The sequence below is a fragment of the Microcaecilia unicolor genome, chromosome 3 (assembly GCF_901765095.1).
Source record: "Microcaecilia unicolor chromosome 3, aMicUni1.1, whole genome shotgun sequence".
Classification (NCBI taxonomy): Eukaryota; Metazoa; Chordata; class Amphibia; order Gymnophiona; family Siphonopidae; genus Microcaecilia; species Microcaecilia unicolor.
In genome coordinates this window covers 364,685,705-364,708,176 of record NC_044033.1, presented here as the reverse complement: position 1 = coordinate 364,708,176, position 22,472 = coordinate 364,685,705, and the positions used below count along the sequence as shown (strand labels likewise).

General features: G+C 45.6%; 1 protein-coding gene across 1 annotated transcript in view; it reads left to right on the top strand.

Annotated features, from left to right (window-relative positions):
• The window catches only part of MAN1A1 (mannosidase alpha class 1A member 1), a 309,444-nt gene that overhangs the window by 159,681 nt on the left and 127,291 nt on the right, over positions 1–22,472 (top strand). The window contains exon 5 of the mRNA XM_030198560.1: positions 10,771–10,865. Within this exon, the coding sequence (XP_030054420.1) occupies positions 10,771–10,865 (95 nt within the window). The remainder of the gene's footprint in view (positions 1–10,770; positions 10,866–22,472) is intronic.

Here is a 22,472-nt window from a genome sequence, read left to right as displayed (position 1 = left end):
TGAAGATCCTGGGAGTGGCGTGGCCTCCTTTGGAAATCCGAGGATGGCAAGTACCAAAAAGCCTGCTCGAGCCTTTCCTTTGCATGACTCCATCCAAGAGCTTATTTCAGCTCAATGGGCTGACCCCGAAGGACCTTTGAAAGTTTCCAGGGCTATGGGGCAATTATACCCTCTGAGTGAGGAGCATTTGGCTCGCTTTGCAATGCCTAAGGTGGATGCCCTAGTCACAGCTGTGACAAAGAGAACTACCCTCCCAGTTGAAGGAGGTGTTGCCCTGAAGGACATGCAAGACCGTAGACTGGAATCAGCAGTTAAACGGTCCTTTGAAATTGCTGGTCTTACTATTCGGGCGTCTGCATGCAATTGTTATGCTACTGGAGCCTGCCTGGCATGGTTGCAACAGGTAGTGGAACAGCCCGGTGATGGAGCGGAGCCCTTGTCTGAAGTGGCTCCGTGAATGGAGTCGGCCTTGTCCTTTTTGGCTGACGCCCTTTCTGATATTGTCAGAGCTTCGACTAAACAGATGGCTGTAGCAGTGGCGGCTCGCCGTCTTCTATGGCTACGGCATTGGGCGGCGGACATGGCCTCTAAGCAAAGGTTGGTGAAGTTGCCCTTTCAAGGCCTTCTTCTGTTGGGTGAGGAGTTGGAGAAAATTGTGAAAGGCCTGGGAGATGCTAAATCCCAGCGCTTACCCGAGGATAGGCCGCGGCCTCCCTCCAAGGGTCAGGTGGTTCACTCCTCTTATAGACCTCGCTTCCGTGAAGCTAGAAGGTACAGCCCGGGGCATTCTGCTGGGTCCACTTCTCGTGGCCAGCTTTCAGCAGAGGAACTCCTTTAGCTTGGACAAACGTTCCGCAGCAGCAGGCTCAAGACCTGGAGTTCAAGGGCGACACTCTCAATGAGGGTGCGCCGGCCCCCTCCTCGATTCCTGTTATAGGTGGGTCTTTTCGCCCTATTCTGGACTTAAAATAATTAAACAAGTCCCTAAGAGTGCGGCATTTTCACATGGAAACCCTGCGCTCCGTCAGTGCGGCGGTACAGCCAGGAGAGTTTCTCACGTCTCTGGACCTGAAAGAAGCTTACTTGCACATTCCAATTTGGCCCCCGCACCAGAAGTTTCTGCGGTTTGCGGTGATGGGAAAACATTTCCAGTTTCGGGCCTTGCCTTATGGCCTCGCCACAGCTCCCGAACCTTTTCCAAGGTAATGGTGGTAGTAGCTGTTTTTCTTAGGCGAGAAGGTATCCGGGTTCACCCATACCTAGACGACTGGCTCATCAGAGTGGACTCCGCAACAGAGAGCCATCAAGCTACAACCAGAGTGGTCTCAGTACTGCAATCTCTGGGCTGTGTCGTCAATGTAGCCAAAAGTCATCTGACCCCCTCGCAATCTCTAGAATATTTGGGGGCACGGTTCGACACAGACTCGGGATATGTATTCCTAACCGAGCTAAGGTGGTGCAAGCTTCAGAATCAGGTCCGTCTGCTCCTGAGGATGCCCCGCCCGCGAGCTTGGGACATTGTCCAGCTGTTGGGATCGATGACAGCCACCTTGGATTTGGTGCCCTGAGCGAGAGCGCACCTGAGACCTCTGTAGTATTCCCTGCTTCAACGATGGTCTCCAGTATCTCAGGATTATCAATGCAGACTCTCTTGGCTCCCTGCGGCCCGACTCAACATGGAGTGGTGGCTCTCAGACAGCATGCTGCGGCGAGGCATGCCGCTGGCGCTCCCCGATTGGTGCCTAGTGGTGACAGATGCCAGCCTGAAGGGCTGGGGCGCACATTGCAAGGGGAAGCATGCCCAGGGTCTTTGGACACCCGACGAGTCGGAGTGGTCCATCAATCACCTAGAGTTGAAAGCGGTGTTTCAGGCGCTTCTGGCCTTTTAAGTGACCCTGGAAGGATTGGCTGTCAGAGTGATGTCGGACAACACGACAACAGTGGCCTACATAAACCGACAAGGTGGCACTCAGTGCAGAGTGCTGACCGCGCAGGCCGAACAGATTTGCCACTGGGCTGAGCTGCATCTACAGTTTCTGTCGGCAGCTTACATTGCAGGTCAGAGCAACGTGCAAGCCGATTATCTAAGCAGGCATCAAATCGATCCAGCGGAATGGGAACTGGCAGATGAAGTATTCCTGCAGATATGTGCCAAATGGGGCAAGCCCGTAATGGATCTTATGGCGACAAGCTCAAATGCAAAGTCCCGTACTTTTCAGCAGACGGAGAGATCCTCGCTCAGCCGGGTTGGATGCCTTGGCTCAACCCTGGCCTCTGGGCCTCTGGTATGTGTTCCTTCCGTGGCCCTTGATAGGGCGTGTGCTCCTGCGGATTCGGCTTCACCCAGGAGAAGTGGTTCTCATCGCCCCGGATTGGCCCAGGGGGCCTTGGTATGCGGACCTCCGACAGATGCTAGTGGAGGCTCCCCTTCCTTTACCTCTGGTCCCGAACCTGTTGTCGCAGGGACCGGTGGCCCTGGAGGACGCCTGCCGTTTTGGTCTTATGGCATGGCTATTGAGAGGGCGCAATTGAGAGGCAAGGCTATTCCAAAAATGTTATTTCCACTCTCCTGCAGGCCCGCAAGCGGTCCACTTCCGTGGCTTATGCCAGGATCTGGCGCCAGTTTGAGGCTTGGTGTGTTTCAAAAGCGATCACACCCATGCGGGCTCCTGTCTCGCCGATTCTGGACTTTTTGCAGGATGGTGTACAAAAAGGCTTGGCCTATAATTCCCTGCGGGTGCAAGTGGCAGCATTGGCCTCCCTTCATGGTAAGGTTGCAGGCGCGTCTTTAGCTGCTCATCCAGATGTGGCACGGTTTCTTAGAGGGGTGCTTCGGCTCCGTCCTCCCGTGCGGGCATCTTGTCCAGCTTGGAACCTGGGGTTAGTTTTGAAGGCTATGCAGGGTTCTCCTTTTGAGCCACTACAGTGAGCTTCAGAGAAAGATTTGACACTAAAGGCCGTTTTTCTGGTGGCCATTACTTCGGCGAACGGGTGTTAGAACTCCAGGCGCTGTCCTGTCGAGACCCATTTCTGCAATTTTCAGAGTCCGGGGTCACGGTTTGTACCGTGCCTTCCTTCATGCCTAAGATGGTTTCAGCGTTTCACCTAAACCAGCCTATTTTTCTACCCTCTTTTGTTAAGGAGGAGTTTCCAGAATCCTTTGGGCAGTTGCACCTGTTGGATGTGCGCAGGACTCTGTTGCAGTATCTGCGAGTTACTAATTCTTTCAGGAACTCTGATCATTTGTTTGTTTTACTATCAGGTTCTCGCAGAGGGTCTCCAGCGTCTAAAGCCACTATTGCTCGCTGGCTCAAAGAAGCTATCTTTTCAGCTTATCTGCTTGCTGGTTGGCCTCCACCTGTAGCCTTTAAGGCACATTCTACAAGAGCGATTTCTTTCTCTTGGGCTGAAACTGGAGCACTCTCTCTTCATGAGACTTGCAGTGCAGCAACATGGGCTTCGAAGCTCTCAGTTGCCCAACATTACAGGCTGGATGTGGCTGCTAGGAGGGATGCGCGTTTTGGAGCACAAGTGCTAGCGCGTGGTGTGACTTGTTCCCACCCTATATAGGGATTGCTTTGATACATCCCATACGTAATGGCTTCATCTGCTTGATGACAAGGAAGGGAAAATTAGGTTCTTACCTTGGTAATTTTCTTTCCTTTAGTCATAGCAGATGAAGCCATGAGCCCTCCCTGTATGATTGTCTGTATGCTATGAATCTGTTTCAGGTTCTGTTCTTGTTTCCTGAAGTTCTAATCCTTCCTTGGGAGAAAGTTGGAAAACAGTCTTCAGGATTCTTGTTCACTTATAGGAGGATGAGTTCATTCCCTCCAGGAGGATGTGTGTATTCCCTCCATAAATACAAAGAGGAGGACGACTTTATTCCCTCCAGGAGGATGTGTTCATTCCCTCCTTTTGAGTTCATGCCCTTGTTATGGGGCCATCGTTCGCTGTGAGGAAAGTTCATGTTATTCCCATTGCGGTTTGTTATACTGCTTTGGAAGCTTCAAATACTGAAGAGGCAGTGGAGCTAGCTGACCATGTGGCACTGTGAAATTTGAGTGCTCTCTATCTCCCCCTGCTGGCTGATGGACACAACCCATACGTAATGGCTTCATCTGCTATGACTAAAGGAAAGAAAATTACCAAGGTAAGAACCTAATTTTCCCATACCGCTGGAATTGGGCAAAAGGAATACTGCAGTTCATATGAGGAGGATGCATACTGGAAAATTGTAGCAGTGAATTCCTATTGGTGATCTTAGAGAATAGTTATTGAAAAACTATTAGACTGTATCTCCACCAATACGTCCAAGAAAGTAATCTTGGACATATCACTGTTAACCTCAAATGTAATAGTTTGATGACAGGTATTCAAATATGTTTCAAACTGATGTAAAACCTCCAATGAGCCTGTCCATATATTTAAAAAATGTCATCAATGAGGCAAACCCAGCACCGAATGTATTGAGCATAGTTAGAGGAATATGCCCATCGCTCGCAGAGATCATTGGAATAAAATTCTTAATCACTGTTCACTGAATCTTTTGCTCATGTTGATTTAGACTTTAAAGATTAAAATGAGTGTTTTGACACACAATTATGATGGGCTCTGGTTGCCTTATAGAGTGATAACCAATATAATAAACATGTGAAGGATATTCAAGTGAAAATTGATAAGTTTAAGACAGTTAAATCAGCAAAACCTTTTTAAAAATATCGTTATCATCAGGATTACACTGATGTATATGTTTGGATGCGTATAGACAATGTGGGTGAGTCCTCTAAGAAAGCTGCTAGTTTTCAAATTTCATTTGGTAGCTCCGGTGGGAGCGATTGCAAGCTCCTTGAGCAGGGACCGTCCTTCTATGTTAAACTGTAAAGGCGCTGCGTAACCCTAGTAGCGCTTTAGAAATGTTAAGTAGTAGTAGTAGTAAATCTTCAGATGAAGAACATGAGGAGGATATAGGGAAGCTCGGGCCAGAGGATGGGGGAGAGGAGGAAGGGGATCCAAACCTATCACTTGAGTTCAAGCACAAGTTCATTGCAATCAATTGTGGTGAATCTGTCTAAGAAGATTTTGTCTGAAGGGGAAATGCTGGTATTGTCGAAAGGGCTTTCTTTTGTCCCTGTTAATACGCATAACCCTTTTCAATTCTGGCTGGAGTTAAAAAGAATTTATTAGATGCCTTCAATTACGGCTGTTTTTTTTTATTCCCATAAAAGAAGGTTTTGATTGATCTGTGGTGTTTGATAATTTGTCATGGGCTCTCCCCGGGTCCATTGGATCCTGGAGTATTAATGTTTAAACCTGTGGTTTTGAAAGAAGTGGAAAAATGTTGGTTTTGTGAAATTTAATGTATCTAAATTGGAAAGAGATGCTATAAAGAGCCTGAGCATGGATTCTACAATTGTGATTTGTTGTGCTGACAAGGCAAGTGCGGTAGTAGTTTGGGCAAAAGAAGATTATATGCCCGAGGCTCAGTTTCAACTTGTCAATAAGAACAGTTATTCAGAATTGGCTGTTGAAACTGTTCTGACCTCTTAGTGTCTTTTGGTTACCTTGGATTAGAGAATGACACGGGAGCGGGTAATCGCGGTAAACTGCAGTAAAACCGCAGGAATGGGGAAAATTTTCAAAGTTTTACCGCGAGTGCAAAAAGAGGTTATTTCCTCGCCCCGCAGGAGCAGTAATAACCCCTGCACCCATGGTTCAACAGATGCCTACCCATGGGCGTAGTTTGGGGGGTTGAGGGGGCATTGCCCCCCAAGCGCAGGGCTGGCGCAACGCTGCAGGCAGCTCATCCTGCCCTCAGCTCCCGGACAGGCTTCCTCTTTGTTTCTTCCTCCCCCACCCCCTCCCCCTCATGTGCATTTAAACCTTTTATTTTCCTCGCAGTGACGGCAGTCCCTCACTCAGTGTCCCGCCTTCTTGCGATGATGTATTTCCTGTTTCTGCGAGAGCAGGACACTGTGTGAGGGAAGGGAAAGGCTGGAGGTGAGCCCACTGTGTTGTGTGCTTCACTGCCATCGCTGTGAGGAAAATAAAAGGTTTAAACATGCGGGGCAGGAAGGAGCAGAGAGGAAGGCTGACAGGGAGCTGAGGGAGGGCAGGGAGAATCGCTGGATGGGAGCGGAGGGGGAGAGAAGAGATTGCTGGACATGGATGGGAGGGGAGGGGAAGAGAAGAGATTGCTGGACATAGAGGGGAGGGCAGGGGGAGAGAAGATATCGCTGGACGAGGAGGGGAGGGCAGGGGAGAGGAGAATTGCTGGACATGGATGTATGGAGGGGAGGGCAGGGGAGAGAGGAGAATTGCTGGACATGGATAGATGAATGGAGGGGAGAGGAGAATTGCTGAACCTCGATGGATGGAGGGGTCAGGGGAGAGATGCTGGACATGGATGGGTTGGAGGGGCCAGGGGAGAGAGGAAAATTGCTGGATATGGATGGAGGAGAGGGCAGGGGAAAATGAGTTGCTTGGTCATGGATGGATGGAGGACAGGCAGGGAAGAGAGGAGAATTGCTGGACATGGATGGATGAATGGAGGGGGCAGGGGAGAGAGCAAATTTACTGGATATGGTTGGATTGAGTAGAGGGCAGGGAAGAATGGAGAGTTGCTGGACATGGATGGATGGAGGGGAGGGCAGGGGAGAGCAAATTTGCTGGATATGGATGGATGGAGGAGAGGGCAGGGGAGAATGGAGAGTTGCTGGACATGGATGGATGGATGGAGGGAAGGAAGTCAAAAAGGAGATGCACATGGAGATGAGGGAAGAGAGGAGAAATGTTGGACAAGGATGGAGGGAAGGAAAGCAACACCAGACTTTGTGGAGGGGGAGAGGGAGGGAAAGTCACATCGGACCCTTGGAGGGAAGGAAGAAGGTAGGGAGAGAGAGTGACACGACCTTGCAAGGTGGAAGAGGAGGGTAGATGAGGGCTAATAGGATGGGAATGAAGGCTAAGGAAGTGGGTGAAAAAAGATAGGGGTTTAGGAGACTGGATATTAAGTGAGAGACAGAGGGAGCAATGGCTATTAGGTAGATGAGAAGTGAAACAGAGAGAAAGGGGGATAAACACAAGTAAGGGGGGGGGGGGGACATGAATTGAAAGGTCACTGCCAGATAGATGTAGAGAAGGAAAGGACAAAACCAAGAGGAGAGAGAAGAAATGGAAACGCCAACTTGGAAAAGAATTTAGAGAAGACGGACACGTGGAAAGTGGAAAAGAGACTGGAACCAGCCTAATTAGAAAAATAAAGTGCTTGGACAGCAAAGGTAGAAAAGAGATATTTTATTTAATACTTTTTAAGGACTGAGATGTGCCTTCTTTGTGAAATGTACATCTTTTCTACTTTTGTATTTTGTAGAGTGCAGGAGAAAATACATTTCTGTTTCTCTTTTACCAATGTTTACCTGGCTTTCTTGAGGGAGATCTCTATTTCAGTTTTTCTGTGGTTCCCTGTTTTGTATGGTGAGAAAATAATTAAACGTGCTTGGAGTTGTAGAATGATTAGAAAAATTAGTGCTCATTATTGCTTGTTATGTGAATGAATATTCCATAACTGTTTCATTATTGTTTGCTAGTCCAGTCCAGTATTATTATATTTTAAGGGCATTTGTTTTAATTCATGTATGCAGTCCTTACATGCACATTTATTTATTTATTTATATCCCACATTTTCCCACACATGCAGGCACAATGTGGCTTACAGAAAATTAGGAGGAATTACAAATTATGAAGATACAGATAAGCGAAAAAGATAAAACAAGGGGGCATTGACTAACAGCGGAAAACTAAGCAGGGAGGGGAATTTAAGGGAATATTAATCAGCAGGGGAACTAGTGGAGTAGTTTTTTGGATTTTTTTTTTTTAACACCTAATGAAGGCAAAGGAGCTCTCTTGTTTTTTTTTTTTTTTTACGGGCGAGGAAGGCTAGAGCTCTAAAGACTGGGGGGCAAGGGGGGAAGACTAAGTATGCCCCCAAAGTCAGCACCACCAGCCAGACACCCCTAAACTCAACTGGCCCACAAGACCCAGGAGTATCCCCAACAGACAAATCCAGGAGCTGCTGAAGCACCGTCCACCACCTGCTGGAGATAAAGATGTACTGAGGTGAAGGAGGAGCTTGCCGTCTGGTATCACTGCCTTGAGCTTTGTAATCTCTATCTCTACCTGCTGGTAGATGGACACAACCCACCAGTTCTTGGATTCATCTGCTGCATACGCTAAGGAAGTATAAATTACAAATTGTGAGCACTCGGCAGTGCTAGGGCAAGAACAAGGGGAGAGCTGTTCCTTTAAAAGTCAGCATCCTTCCTCTGTCATCCCTTCTAGACGAGCAGGTCGCCCTCTGGTGGCCAAAATGCTGGTGAAGTCTTTAGTTCAGGGAAAGAACTACTTCAGAAGCCACTAGTTCATGGAAGGAACTACCCTCCCCAGAAGCCACTGCAGTTCCAGCAGGACTCTCAGGAAGGGGAGGGAGGAATGAATGATTGGGAAATGAGTTCTGATTCAGGGAATGAGCATCAGCTGGGGGAGCTCAGGGTGGAGGAGGACATGGAATGCAATAAAGATGAAGTAGGGGAAGAAGAAGGGGTAGAGTGTATGGAGGTGTCTGGTTTTGCTCGAACTCAAGGAGGAAAGGTGAAGGAGGTGATCAAATGAAGACTAATGCTGTGACGAAAGAGCTTGAACAATAAAGCCCAGTGTTTTTCTAAGAATCTTGAGTGTGCTGGAGTCCATGGGATCGTATGATGAGCAAGCATGAAGGGTGCTGACTAACAGAGGGGAGAGACAGAACAGGAAGGAGCAGGTCCTGGTCAGGAGCTGGGCTGGTTTATCCGGTCTGGAAGAGTCGGTTGAAGCTAAGCAGGAACAGCCTCGGCCTCACCTGGAAGGGTGACCTGGTTACAAAATAAAAAAACAATAATAATAGCGAGCAACTATAATAACCCTCCTCACCACCACCCTCTACCCTTCCAACCCCAACTATGCCCTAGAGGGGAGAAATATCCCCTATGAAGCACTGTTATGATTTTGTTTTTTAAACCCAAAGGTAAATCTTAAGTGTGGTTAAACAGCGAGGCTTCTGTGGATAGGGACAGAGTTTGTGGGGACGGGGTGGAGGTGGGGACAAATTTTGTCCCCGCGTCATTCTCTACCTTGGATGTCTGTTCACTGTACACTAATATACCTTAAGATGAAGCGTTGGCGAGCTTGTATGCCTATTTAGAAGTTCATCCATGTCCTTATTTAATTCCTTGTGAATTTTGATACAGTTGAGACGGGTTGCCATGAATTCTCATTTTTTTTTTAAATTTTATTTTACCAGCAGGTTTTAGGAATAGCGATGAGGGCTTTGTTTGCTCCCACCGTTGCTAATTTATTTATAGCATTGTTTGAAGAACGATATGTGTAGTCTTCTAACTATTCTCAATATATTTGACGCTGGGTTCGCTTCATTGACATATTTTGTATATGGATGGACTCTTTGGCGGTTTTACATCATTTGAAACATATTTGAATACCTGGTTAACATTGGAAGTAAGTGTGTTAGGTTGTCTTAAGGGGTGATTTGTTAATTCTTTCCTGGCTGCACAACTGGAAGTCCATTTGTTTTTTGAAGGATGTCAGTTATCTGAAGCCACCTCTTGGAGCTCCTTATCCAGAATAGAATCTCAACTTAATACTCAAGTCTCTCCAAAAATCTGCTTTTGAGCATCTTAAAAAACCTACTTTGAAAGATCTTACCTTAAAATCCATTTTTTTTGTGGCTATTGTGTCTGCTAGGAGGATTTCTGAAATTCATGACTAGATCCATTCCTTCTTTGCAGAGTCTAGAGTGATACTCAGAACTGTTCCTTCTTAAGGTTTCATTTAAACCAGCCTTTGTTCTTGCTCTCCTTCTGTAGGAAAGACTGTCTCAGATTTTGTTACCTTATGTTACCTGATTGTGTGCCATGTTCTTCTTCACTATCAAAGTCACCAATGAAATCTGTCACTCAGATCATTTTGTCATATTTTGTAGGTCCTAATAAAGGGTCATCTGCTTCTTAGGCTACAATTGCTGATTGGCTGAGAGAGACCATTGCTTGGCTTACATTCTCGCTAGGAAGCAATCACCAGCATCCTCTAAGGCTCATTCCACAAGAGTGCTGTCCATATCATGGGTGGAATCATATGTGTTGTCTCTGGATGAAATTTGTAGATTGACCACTTTGTTGTCTCTTCATACCTTTTCCAAGCATTATTGATTGGTTATTTCGGCCCAGGTAAAAACTCCCTTTGGAGTCTCGGTGCTTCCTGCTGGGATTTCTGTTTCCCACCCTTCTTGAGGACTGCTTTGCTACCTCCCACAATTTCTGAACTCATCTGTTGATGACAAGGAAGGATTACATCTTGCCTGATCATTTTCTTTCCTTTAGTCACAACAGATGAGTCCAGAAACCTGCTCTTTTGTTTTCTTTGTTCAGATTTAGTACTTCCGTTTCATTCTTGCTGTTATACTTTTAAAAATCTGATAATTCTCTGGGTGAGGAAGGAGAAGTTGTTATGGTTATCCTTATGTTTCTATTTTGTAAGTGAAATATTGACTGACCTAGCTGCTCACCATCCTATGTAGCAGAGTTTAGTTTGTTGTCCCCTATTTCCACCTGCATAGCCCACAATTTCTGGACTCATCTGTTGTGACCAAAGGAAAGAATATTGAGGTACTACATAATTTTTCCTTGTTTGATATTGCATAGTCTTTTATTTATTTTATAGGTATTTCGAAGAAAAGCTGTGGAATTGGGAGAGAAGCTACTTGCAGCATTCAGTACCCCCACTGGAATCCCTTGGGCTTTGCTAAATATAAAGAGGTTTGTCTCTTTGTATGTTTCAGTCACTTATAATTGCATTCATTGTCAGTTGAAAGTTTCCATTTATTGTATATTGACATAGAGCGACATCAGAGACAAAACCTCCATGTGGTCTCTGAGCACATCAATAAAGGGCTTTTCTTTTTTTAACCTTTTCCAGACAAGAAATATCTGATTTGTAAATTAAAACTAGAAAAGCTACTATCTTATCCAACTCATCCTATACCACACAAATCGCTTAGGAGCCCTTTTACTAAAGTACTTTCTGCATGTAATCAACAATGATAAATGTGTGATAAGTGCAAAGCCTGTGCAGGAAATGCAGGGGGCATGTGTCTCTGCCCTGCATTTACCACAAGGGGCAGACACTTAACCACACGTCACTGCAATACATGCAGTGGCAGATAGCACAGGTGCTACCATACTGCATGTAATAGTGTTGGCCCCAAAAACGGTGCTGTTGCTATAGTGGCACTCACCCCCCGCCCCACACTCCTACACATCCAACATCACCCCAACACCTTCGATTTCCCCCCCCCCCCCAAAAAAAAAAAAAGTCTCAACCCCATTCTGGTTCACCCATCCAAAATCTTGCCCCCTAAGAACCCAACCCACCTCCCACTAAGGATATACCCAGAGGTCTCCATGGTGGTCCACTGGTACCCCAGGCGGCAGCTAAGTTGTAATCCAGGATGGTCTCCTAGACCCTTAGTGGTCATCTTGTGGTATGTGACAGCATAGTACTGACCCATGCTCTATCATACCCAATGACTATTCCACTCGCCCATGTCATGCCCAGCTTCTGCCCACTCTAGAGTAAAGTAACAGATGTAGGATTTTTACTGAGTTGGCTGTCTTTAGCGCGGAATACATTCGTGCGGGCCCATGCATGAATGGAGGGGGAATGACTGAATGATTGTAGATTGTAAGGAAGAGAAGAATGGGATAAAGACAAACTCACAACTCTAACAGAAGGCAGAGACTGGATTTAGGACACAGTCATAGATGCTCCCTCACTACTCTTCTAGATGGGATACTCTCTTCTGGGGAGTCAGGCATGCAGGCCACCTATTTTGAACCTGAATTTTAGTCCCGAGAGCTCGATCATCCTTTCTTCTTAAGCCTCACAGGATAGTGTCTCATTAGGTCTTGAGCAGAATTGGTCTCCTTGGGTAATTTATTAAGTTCAGGATACAGTTTAAAATCTTACATTTAAATCTCGAGACTCCTTTTGTATCAGCTCCCTCATATCTTTCTTCCGTGATTGTTATATTTGTCCCTGCACATCCCCTCCCTCCCTCCCTTTTCTAGCCTTTGAACATTGGCATTCCTTTCCTTTTGATTCGGTATGTAAACTACCTTGGGCATACCCTCGTTAGGCGATATATCATGCATCTTATAAATAATAAACAATAAGTGAAATAGCTGTTAATCTAGGTATCAGGTTATAGCTTTACAATGCATTCTGCCTAATAATCTCTTGAAAAGTCTGTTTACTTAGCACAGCAGTTTCCTCCTGTTCCTTTCAGTTCTCAGTTCAAACAGAAGTACACTGTAGTGGGCTGTGATGCCATTATCTTCCATTCAGAGCTACCTAGGATTAATTTCCTCTTTTAAACATCCTTCCTCTGTCCCCTCTATTCAATGGCAGGCCTCACTCAAGGGCCATAAACCATATCTCCTGAAACACCATATGCATGTAGTTTAAGCCACCCTTTAGTTATTTTCATTAAATTTTCTTTGCAAACAAATAATGGATGATCAAAAAAGCACAAGAGCACTTTTGCATAGCTAATCACCTGCTTTATGTAAAGGAGAACAATTTTATGTAGGAGGATTTAACATCAACAGATAAGTTTACTTTTTTTCGATGGTAAAATAAAGGGGCCCTTTTACTAAACTGCATTAAGCACTACCAAAGGAAAAATGATCTAACACAGGACTCATGGAAGCATTTTGCATTAGTTTTGCCATTTGTGTGCCCCAGCCGTGCAGTATTTCTTTTTTGTTTTGTTGAGTGGGGGGTGTCATTGGTGTGTCAAAGTGCTATTCAGCTAACATACTGATATTAGCACATGCTAACTAAATAAAGCTGACTTAACACGGGAGCCCTTAGCACTTCCAAAATAGGAAATCACCATTAAAGCACACTTGTTCCATTCTTGAGAGCTCTTTGTGCTTTTTTTTTTTTTTTACCAAAGGAGTATATGAGACAACTATCGCTTAAAAAAAAATAAATGTATATGGATAGAGTAAAAATAAAAGTGAACACCACCTAATAATGGGCATAAAATCACTGATGGCATATGTAAAATGAAGAGAGGAACAAAAAAATAATATATTAGCTCAACACCCATCAGCCGTCTGGCTTAAATTTGGAGATGGACTTTAGCATATTACTCCATGGTTCCTCAACTTCCACTTTTTTTTTTTTGCCACTCCATGGTCTATAGTGGCAATTTTATAATTGACACATGGCATGTGTTTTACGCACTCTGAGGCCTCCTTTTACTGCAGCAGGTAAAAGGCTGTCTTTAAAAAAAAAAAAAAAGAAATGGCTGTGCTGTAAGTGAACTACTTACCACACGGCCAGGAGGGAGCATTTACCCATTGAGGTGGCGGTAAGGGCTCCTGCACTAACCCAGCAGTAACTGGGCAGCATGTGGCACTGCCTGATTACTGCCAGGTAAGCACCAGTGCCACAAAAATAGAAAATATGTTTGTAGCACCGGAAGTTGGGCACACTGGGAATGGGAACTGCTGCCGGACCCTGCGGTAGCCTGGCGGTATTTCCAGATTTGCGCACGGCAAGCCCATTGTCGCAAGCCAACCCTTTAGTAAAAGGACCCCTTCATTATGTTTTTATTTTTAAGCATTCATTTGCAGCCCTCTACTTTTAGTCCTTTTATATATGCCATCAGTGATTTTCTGCCCGTCATTGGGTTTTACACCATCCATATACATTTACTTATTTATTTTTTAATGTGGTAGATTTCTCATATACTCCAATCCATTTTGTTAATTTTGTCTCACTTATTTCGTTGTTGCCTCCTATTTTTATCTTCCCACTTTTTCAATTTTTAATTAACATTCATTTGTAGCCCTCTACCACCTTCATTTTACATATGTCACCAGTGATTTTATGCCCATTAGTGTGTTGGTGGTCACTTTTATTTTTACTCATTCTTTATACATATTTATACATTTATTTATACCCCTCTGCCATCCTCTGTGAGGCCAGTTCGTCATTTTCATGCGCTCCCTGCCTTTTTTCATTAGAATTCACCCTTGCATATGATCATGAAGGTTACTTCACAGTGATGGATCCCATTCCACACATTGTAATCCATTTCGTTTTTTGGTACTATATAATCAGCATTTTTGTCACACACATCTGATTTTAAATATGCACACATGGCTCCTCCATTTGCATTCAAGACACTACTTTCTAGTTACACATTTGTCTGCACTTACAAACTCTTTGTTATGATTCTTTATATATTTTTAAATGCATATTGTTTACCCTATATTTGCTTTGTTTATCCTATATTATGAGTTGAAAAGGTATGCATCTAGTCGCATTTTAGTTCTTAATTACATCATTGTTTTCTTTATATATTTTCTACATTTTTTTACTTTTTAGCTATGAATGTTTGATGCATTATATATATTGCAACACTTGTGAGGGGTTAGGCAGATCCAAGAACCGGAACTCCGGACCGGGGCACTGGAGAGGCAGGCGGGGGTGGGAACAATGGAGGGACTACCGATCCCAGCATCCTCGGGAAGAATCACCTGAACCCTCTAGAAAGGCTAACCAGCGCTGCAATGCCCCTGACTCTCAGAGGAGGCCACTGGACTTCCTTAGAGAAGGTGAACCAGACTACAACTCCCAGGTTCCCAGGGGGGGAGGAGGAGGAGGCTTTTGAGCATTCTCATGATAAAGATTGGGAGCAGCTGGGAAGAGGGGGGAGACAGAATCTATAGAATTGAGGCCAAAGAGGTTGGTGAAGGAATGCAGATAGAGCCCATGGACATTTCTACCTTAGCCCGGGTAGAAAAGGGGCAATCTCAGGGCCTGTTAGCGACCTTTATGAACCGGTTAATTCAATTCATTGAGAGAAAAGCCCAGAGAAGTATCTGAGCGGGTTCCCTAGGGAAGTAGCTTCCACCTGGCCCTGGGCTCAAGCGTGACCCTTGGGGAGGATACCAGGAGTTAATGGCTGGTATAACTGGGAGGGGGTCCCCTTTCCTCAGGTTGCTCTGAGGTGAGAGTTTGCTCAGGTGAGTGTGAAGCGTGCAGCAGAACCTTTTTTGCTGAATGAACTTTGGGGAACCTTTGGGTGAAAGAACTTTGGGGGGTTTTGTGCTGGATGGACTTTTGGAACCTTTTTGCTGGGGAAAGTGCTGGAACCTTTTGCCCAAGGATTAGTGGACTTGATGAACTAGGGGAGGGAAGGGTTTGGACTGTGGGACTCAGTGCTGTGTTAATGCCTGTTGGAAAAGAGCTTGGTTTTTTTTGTTTTTCTTTTTGTTAAAGAGTTGAAACTACAAGAGTCCTGGAGCTATGTACTAAGCCCAAGGAGGCATATAGCCCCAGGGAAGAGATGTAAAAAGAATTGAAGCGGTGCAAAGAAAAGCTACAAAAATGGTATGGGATTTGCGTTACAAGACATATGAGGAGAGACTTGCTGACCTGAACACGTGTACCCTGGAGGAAAGGAGAAACGGGTGATATGATACAGACGTTCAAATATTTGAATCCACAAACAAACCTTTTCCGTAGATGGGAAGGCGGTAGAACTAGAGGACATGAAATGAGATTGAAGGGGGGCAGACTCAAGAAAAATGTCAGGAAGCATTTTTTCATGGAGAGAGTGGTGGATACTTGGAATGCGCTCCCGCGGGAGGTGGTGGAGATGAAAACGGTAACGGAATTCAAAAATGTGTGGGATAAACATGAAGGAATGGATCCTCAGAAGTTTAGCAGAGATGAGTGGCAGAGCCAGTGGGGGGAGGCGGGGCTGGTGGTTGGGAGGCATTGCTAGTGCTAGGCAGATTTCTACAGTCTGTGCCCTGAAAATGGCAGATACAAATCAAGGTCAGGTAACACAAAAAAGTAACACATATGAGTTTATCTCGTTGGGCAGACTGGATGGATCGTACAGGTCTTTCTCTGCCGTCATCTACTATGATGCCAATAACTCCACAGCAGTCCGGGGTTTCCATAAGAGGAATTGTCATCTTCATTATCAAGGCTCCCTTGTGGTATATCAACTGCTGATAATAAATAAATAAGGCTCTGGAACTGCTTAATAGTGACTCTAAGGAGGTTCCAGCTCCAGCAGCGGCTAATCCTAAAATGCCTAGCATTAGGCGACTGCCTAGGTCTTTTCTGTTTATGAGACCATTCAGGAGCTAATTACAGCTCAGTACTCCTCTCCGGATACCAGCTTGAAAGTGATATGGGCTATGCCCTGCCTTTACCCCATGTCTCCTTAGGAGTTGAAGTTAAAGCTGCCCATGGTGATTCCCTGGCAGCGGTGGTAACTAAGAAGACTGCTCTTCCAGTAGAGGGCAGCATTGAGCTTAAAAATGTCCAAGATTGCAAGCTGAAGAACCAGACTTCAGGCCATTTTCCTGCAAAATCTTGCATAAAATATATATGTATGTTTCCTTGTAGGCAGCAATCTGTAGCTGTTATGGCCTCTGCCTATCTCGAGTGCAGCAGGCAGCAGACACCTTACCAGATTGAGTTGCCGGGGACACTAGAATTTCCTAGAATAGACTGGTTCCACATATTTGGTGTACCCCCTTATATGATCTTGTCAGGACCTCAGCGAAACAGATGGCCTTGGAAGTCACGGCAAGGCACTTGTTATGGCTACACCACTGGGTAGCAAATGCTGCCGCCAAGCAACACCTAACAAAGCTTCCATTTCAGGGGAAGCTGCTATTGGAGAGGATCTTGAGAAGTTTAAGGTTTTGGGGGATTTCAAGACACAAAGCCTTCCGGAGGATAAGCCTAAGAGTTCCTCTAGGGTGGCTCAGGCTTGGCCTTGCCTGAGTCTGAGGGGATTCCAAGATGTACTATCCTGGGCGATCTGAAGCCTTTCAGAGGCCTAGCTATTAACAGCGGCAGGCCTTTTCACTCCGATAAGTACCCCTCTGGCCAGTCTGTCTAACCTTCCTTGTTCCCCCTTATTTCCCAGTGATGGGCTGCGGTCAACTCCCCATCTTCTCTCATAGGGGGATGGCTGTCCCTGTTATACAGGGAGTGGGCCAAGGTAACACTATCTACTTCATGGTTCCCCTAAAGTGGGGGTTCCTTCTGTCTGGTTGTAGACCTCAAGCAAGTCAACCAGTTTTTGAAGGCCAAACATTTTCGAATGGAAACCTTGCACTCTGATTGCAGCACCTCTTTGGATCTAAAGGAGGCTTATTTGCATATTCCCATTTGGCCTCCACACCAATGTTTTCTTTGATTTGCGGTTCTCAGTCAGCACTTCCAATTAATGGCCATGCCCTTCGGTTTATCAATGGTCCCCAGGACCTTTTCTTTGAGGTGGTGTCAGCATTCCTGAGAAGGGAGGGGATTAAGGTACATCCTTATCTCGAAGACTGTTTGATCAGAGTGTCTTCTGTACAGGAGAGTCATCGAGTCACCGCCAGGGTCATCTCTCTTCTCCAGTCCATGGGTTAAATGGTCAATCTACTCAAAAGTCACTTAGTTGGGGGTGCAGATTCGAAGTTTGATGTGGGATCCAAAGCCCCACACCTAGGATTATCTAGGATTATGCCCATGTGCTCAGATCAGTGGTGGCAATGCTCAAGGTCTTGCCATGGGCCAGGGTGCAAATGCGGCCTCTTCAGCAGTCTGATGTTCCGATAGTCTCTCGTGTCCCAGGATTACAGCCTGCATCTGCTGTGGATGTCTGCAGCATGGTTTGGTGGCTCAATTCGGCCAGTCTGCGTCAGGGTATGCCATTGGCTTTGCCACCTCCTATGGTAGTGGTAACGGATGCCAGCCTGTCAGGCTGGAGAACTCATTGTCTTCACCTCAGGGCATGTGGAGCAGATTGGAGTCATTGTGGCCGATCAATCGCCTAGAGCTCCGGGTGGTTTGCAAAACTCTTTGCCTTTCAGTTATCTCAGGGACAAGCCAGTCCAGATATTGTCGAACAGAGTCGCTGCAGTGGCCTTTATCAACATGCAGGAGTTCACACCTAGTGTCCAGATGGCAGAGGAGGCTCACCTTCTGCTTTGTTAAACGGAATGTAATTTCCCGTTCATTTCAGCGGCTCACATTGCGGAAACAATAAATGTGAGAGTAGATTCCCTCAGCCGAAATTCTACGGATCCAGTGGGAGTTGGAGCTGTCAGGGTCAGCCTTTCGGTTAGTGACTCAGAAATGGGGCATTCAATTCTGGATCTCATGAGTTGCAGCGCAATACCAAGGTTCCCATGTTCTTCAGCAGAAGAAGAGAGTTTGGTTTGGAAGCGCTGTAGAGCCGTGGTTGTTGTCTGGTCTCTTATATATATTCCCACTCTGGCCTATGATAGGAAGGGCGCTTTTGCAGGATTGTTTCATCCAGGGCAGGTGATACTAATAGCTCTGGATTGTCTCTCCCTACCTACTCCTCTCTCTTCTTTGGGTCATTTCTTTCTTGGTCTTTGAGCCCCCCTTCATGTTGTTTGCTTACCGCGCTTTCTGCTAGGCCAAAGTATTTCTCTAGACATCTGAAAAAGTGGCAGTTGCAGAGTTGCTGCCACATCTGATGTCACTGGACTGGAGTTGGGTTGCATGGGCCTGCCAATGTCGGTAGACTGTAAGCTGGGAAGCAGCCGGGAGGACCCTGACTACTTGGAAGTTAGCTCATAGGGAAGAGATTTCCTCTTGACCTTTAGTTCTCCAAGGATGGTGACAGTTCAGATACTGGTCTCCAGCCTGATAGAAGCAAAGTAGTAGTCGGAGCATGATGCAGTTAAGCACGGGTCTGATTGTAAATGAGCATTTATACCTACACCAGGATCCTGGACATTACACAACTCTTCCGTTGTACGATTCCTTAATGTGGCTGTGCCACATGAACTTCATCTTACCACAATATCACTTCGTATTTGTTTAGACCGGAATCTGCAAACGCCTCTCCGGTACTATGTAAGCCACATTGAGCCTACAAATAGGTGGAAAAATGTGGGATACAAATGTAACAAATAAATGATATGCAGATCTTGTCCGCATGTTGGTGGACCAAACTCTATACTTGTCTCCTGCTCCTGATCTTCTTTGTCAAGGTCCATTTAATTTATCGTAAACCATTTGGGGTCCAGACGGTATAGAAATGTCAATATTTGATTAGATTTATGTAGTTCTTCACCTGCATATATTCACAAAACATACTTTCAACCCTGTACTGCTTCATCCTACACTATACAGTTCCACAGTCCCTATAAACAGGCATAACTCACCTATGTAGTAGCTTCTAGCTTTGCCTTCTCAGAGCTCAGCCTCCACTTTACTCTCCTCTGATTATGCCCGAAGGTTAGAAGCCTTGATTTATAAATGGAGCTTTTAAGTATCCTGAACTATGAGTGCTACAGTTTGTGCTCTGGCTTTATTTTACTGTAGACAGTTTAGTTTTTTGTTTGTTTTTGTTTTGTTTTATAGAAAAGGCAGGGTGTTAACCTTTCACTGATTCTGAATGTAGGCAATCTGTGCACCCAATTATTATTCCTTATCCTGCTGGAGTAGTCCAGACTGATGGACCAATTAGATGGAACAGCACACCTGTCTGGAGAGCTTATCTTCTTCTGTCAAGTGAAACATATACCTGCTAACCCTGCTCTCAATGAGCTTATTGCAGCTTACCTTGCTCTGGACTGACACACCTTCTCTCCTTCAAACCAGTTTTCACGTACACTCCCCCCCCCCCCCCCCCAAAAGAAAGTGACCAGTATACCATTCTGGAGTAGTACTTTTGTCATTTTATCTCCCTCCAGGGCAAGTTATCTGTTACTTGTTCAGCTTCCTCTTTCTGAGAGTAAGCCTTTCCCTCATCCTTATTACTCACCCTGCCACTCCAGAGTCAGTGGTGTACCAAGGGCGGGGCGGTCCGCCCCAGATGTCAGTGGGTGGGGGGGGGGGTGCTCCACTCCTGCTGCTCTTCTCATGCCACCAAACCTGCCTTTAAAGAAAAATCGGTGAAGCAGTGTCGCAGGCAGCGCCTCACGTCTGCCCTGCTTGTAATAGAAGCAAATCTCCTTCTCCTCGTCTTCATCGGGCCTTCCCTCACTATGTCCCGCCCTCGCGGAAATACGAAGTTACCTCAGACGAGGGCGGGACACAGTGAGGGAAGGCTCGACGAAGACTAGGAGAAGGAGATTTGCATCTATTACAAGCAGGGCGGACGTGAGGCGCTGCCTGCGACGCTGCTTCACCGGCAGACAGGGGCAGAGATAGAGGGCAGATGTGCATGGAAGGGGCAGGGAGGGAGGGCAAACATTGGATGGCGGGGACAGCAGGGAGGGCAGACACTGGATGGCAGAGAAAGAACAAAGACAGATGCTGGGTGGAAGGAAGACAGTGAAAAGAAGATGAGGAAAGCAGAAACCAGAGACAAACTGTAAATAAAATATATATTTTTTTTGCTTTAGAATAAAGTAGTATTGTAGCTGTGTTAATAAATGTTTATAATAGAACATGTAAATAAGGTAATATTTTTATTGGACTAATTTTAATCAATTTTGACTAACTTTCGGAGAACAAAACCCCCTTCATCAGGTCAGGATAGGATACTGTAACAGCACTATACTGTATTGACATGAGGAAGAAGGTTTGGGCCTCTGACAGCTAAATGTATTAGTCCAATAAAATGGTATTTTATTTTCTATATTTGTTTTATTTCTATTTGTTAATTTGTGAAGTGGTGGTTGGTATTTTAGTTTTTTCAAATTTACATCTGCTGTCTTTATATTTTGCACAGTACTAGGAGACTGTTTCTGTGGTGTTGCATTGTATGCAGAGTCTGGCATCTTGGGGGTTCAGTTTAATTTTTGCCTACATAGAAAGTTTGATTACTTATTCTATAGTGGATTAGGGTTTTTCTGTGTTTGTGAAAAAGACATGGCTTTCAGTTGGCATTGACTGTGCAGGATCAACGATCTGTACTATTCTGTCTGGTTTCATTTTACAATAGGTGAATTGATGTTCTAGTGCTCACTGTAGTGTTTAAGATGCTTTCCTTTTCCTTGTGTGACTCATAGAAATGACTGCTTATGGTATGCTAGAATTGCTCTATAGGTCCTGAGTGTTTTGTATTCTCGGTATGCTTAGTGCTGGATTTTGGAGGTGGGTGTTAAAAAATGACCAGCCCCGGTTGTCAACTACCCTAGGTACGCCACTGTCCAGAGTGACTCTCTCAGTGCAGCCAGATGATGCTGTCCCTCACTACTGCCTCACTGACATGCCACTGCACATTAGTAGAGAACACCGGCAGGCCAGCAAGGAAAGCTGCAGGTGAAAGCATACCCTTGCACAGAGTGAAGAAGCAGGAAAAATAGGTTTTTGGAATTTGCTGCTGCCAATGTGGCTGTTCATGTGTAAACAAGAAAGAATTAAATGAGAATGATGTTAAAGGGAAGAAACTACTCCATGAAAACCCTCCCAGGGGGCCCAAAAGACATCTACTATAATAAAACTCACCCTCAACGTTCTGAGGACACTGACGTCAGTGAAGCCAAGCCCTGACTTCCTTCAAAAGGTTCGAAGGTTCGTGGTGGTGAAGCCACCAAAATCACTCCGGGCCCCGCCCTCGAGGGCGGAGCAATGGCAGAACAATGAAGGAGTTGGCAGGGAGGGGAGGTGTGGGGGGGTGGGAAATCGCTCCGGGCCCCGCCCTCGAGGGCGGAGCAATGGCAGAACAACGAAGGGATTGGCAGGGAGGGAGGCAGGGAGCCGGGGGGTGGGAAATCGCTCCGGGCCCCGCCCTCGCGTCAAATGTCATGACGTTGGGGGCGGAGCAATGGAAGAGTAACGAAGGGGTTGGCCAGGGAGAGAGGGAGGGGTGTTGGCGACGAACACCTTGCTAGCGCCTGTTTCATTTGCTCTGAAATGGGCCTCTTTTACTAGTCTGGAATAATGTCCTCTTGACAAATAAGTCAGATATTGATCTTTTTGGTTTCAATAATGAGCATTCTATTTGTTCAAAATCTAATTTTGCTTTCAAAGAAAGAAAGTCGTCATTCTGGTGGGAGGTATCATGACGTGGGGCTATTTTGTTGCATCCAGGGCTTGCGCAACTTGTGATTGTTGATGGAACCATGTGAATTTGTATTGAGTCACCCATCTGTGAGCTAAAGCTGAGCCAAAACTGTTGTGCACCAAGACCACGACCCTAAACATGCAAATAAATCTACTTACAGAATGGCTGAAGAAGAAATTTCATATTTTAGATTGGCTGAGTCAGGGTCCTGACCTAAGACCTGAAGCTATTCATTCAAGAAAACTCAAATGCCAGTTCTGTATAAAAAAATGGACCAAACTTTCTCACGAGCTGAAAAGTTACAGGAAATGCTTAGTTGACATTATTCCTGCTCAAGGAAGTG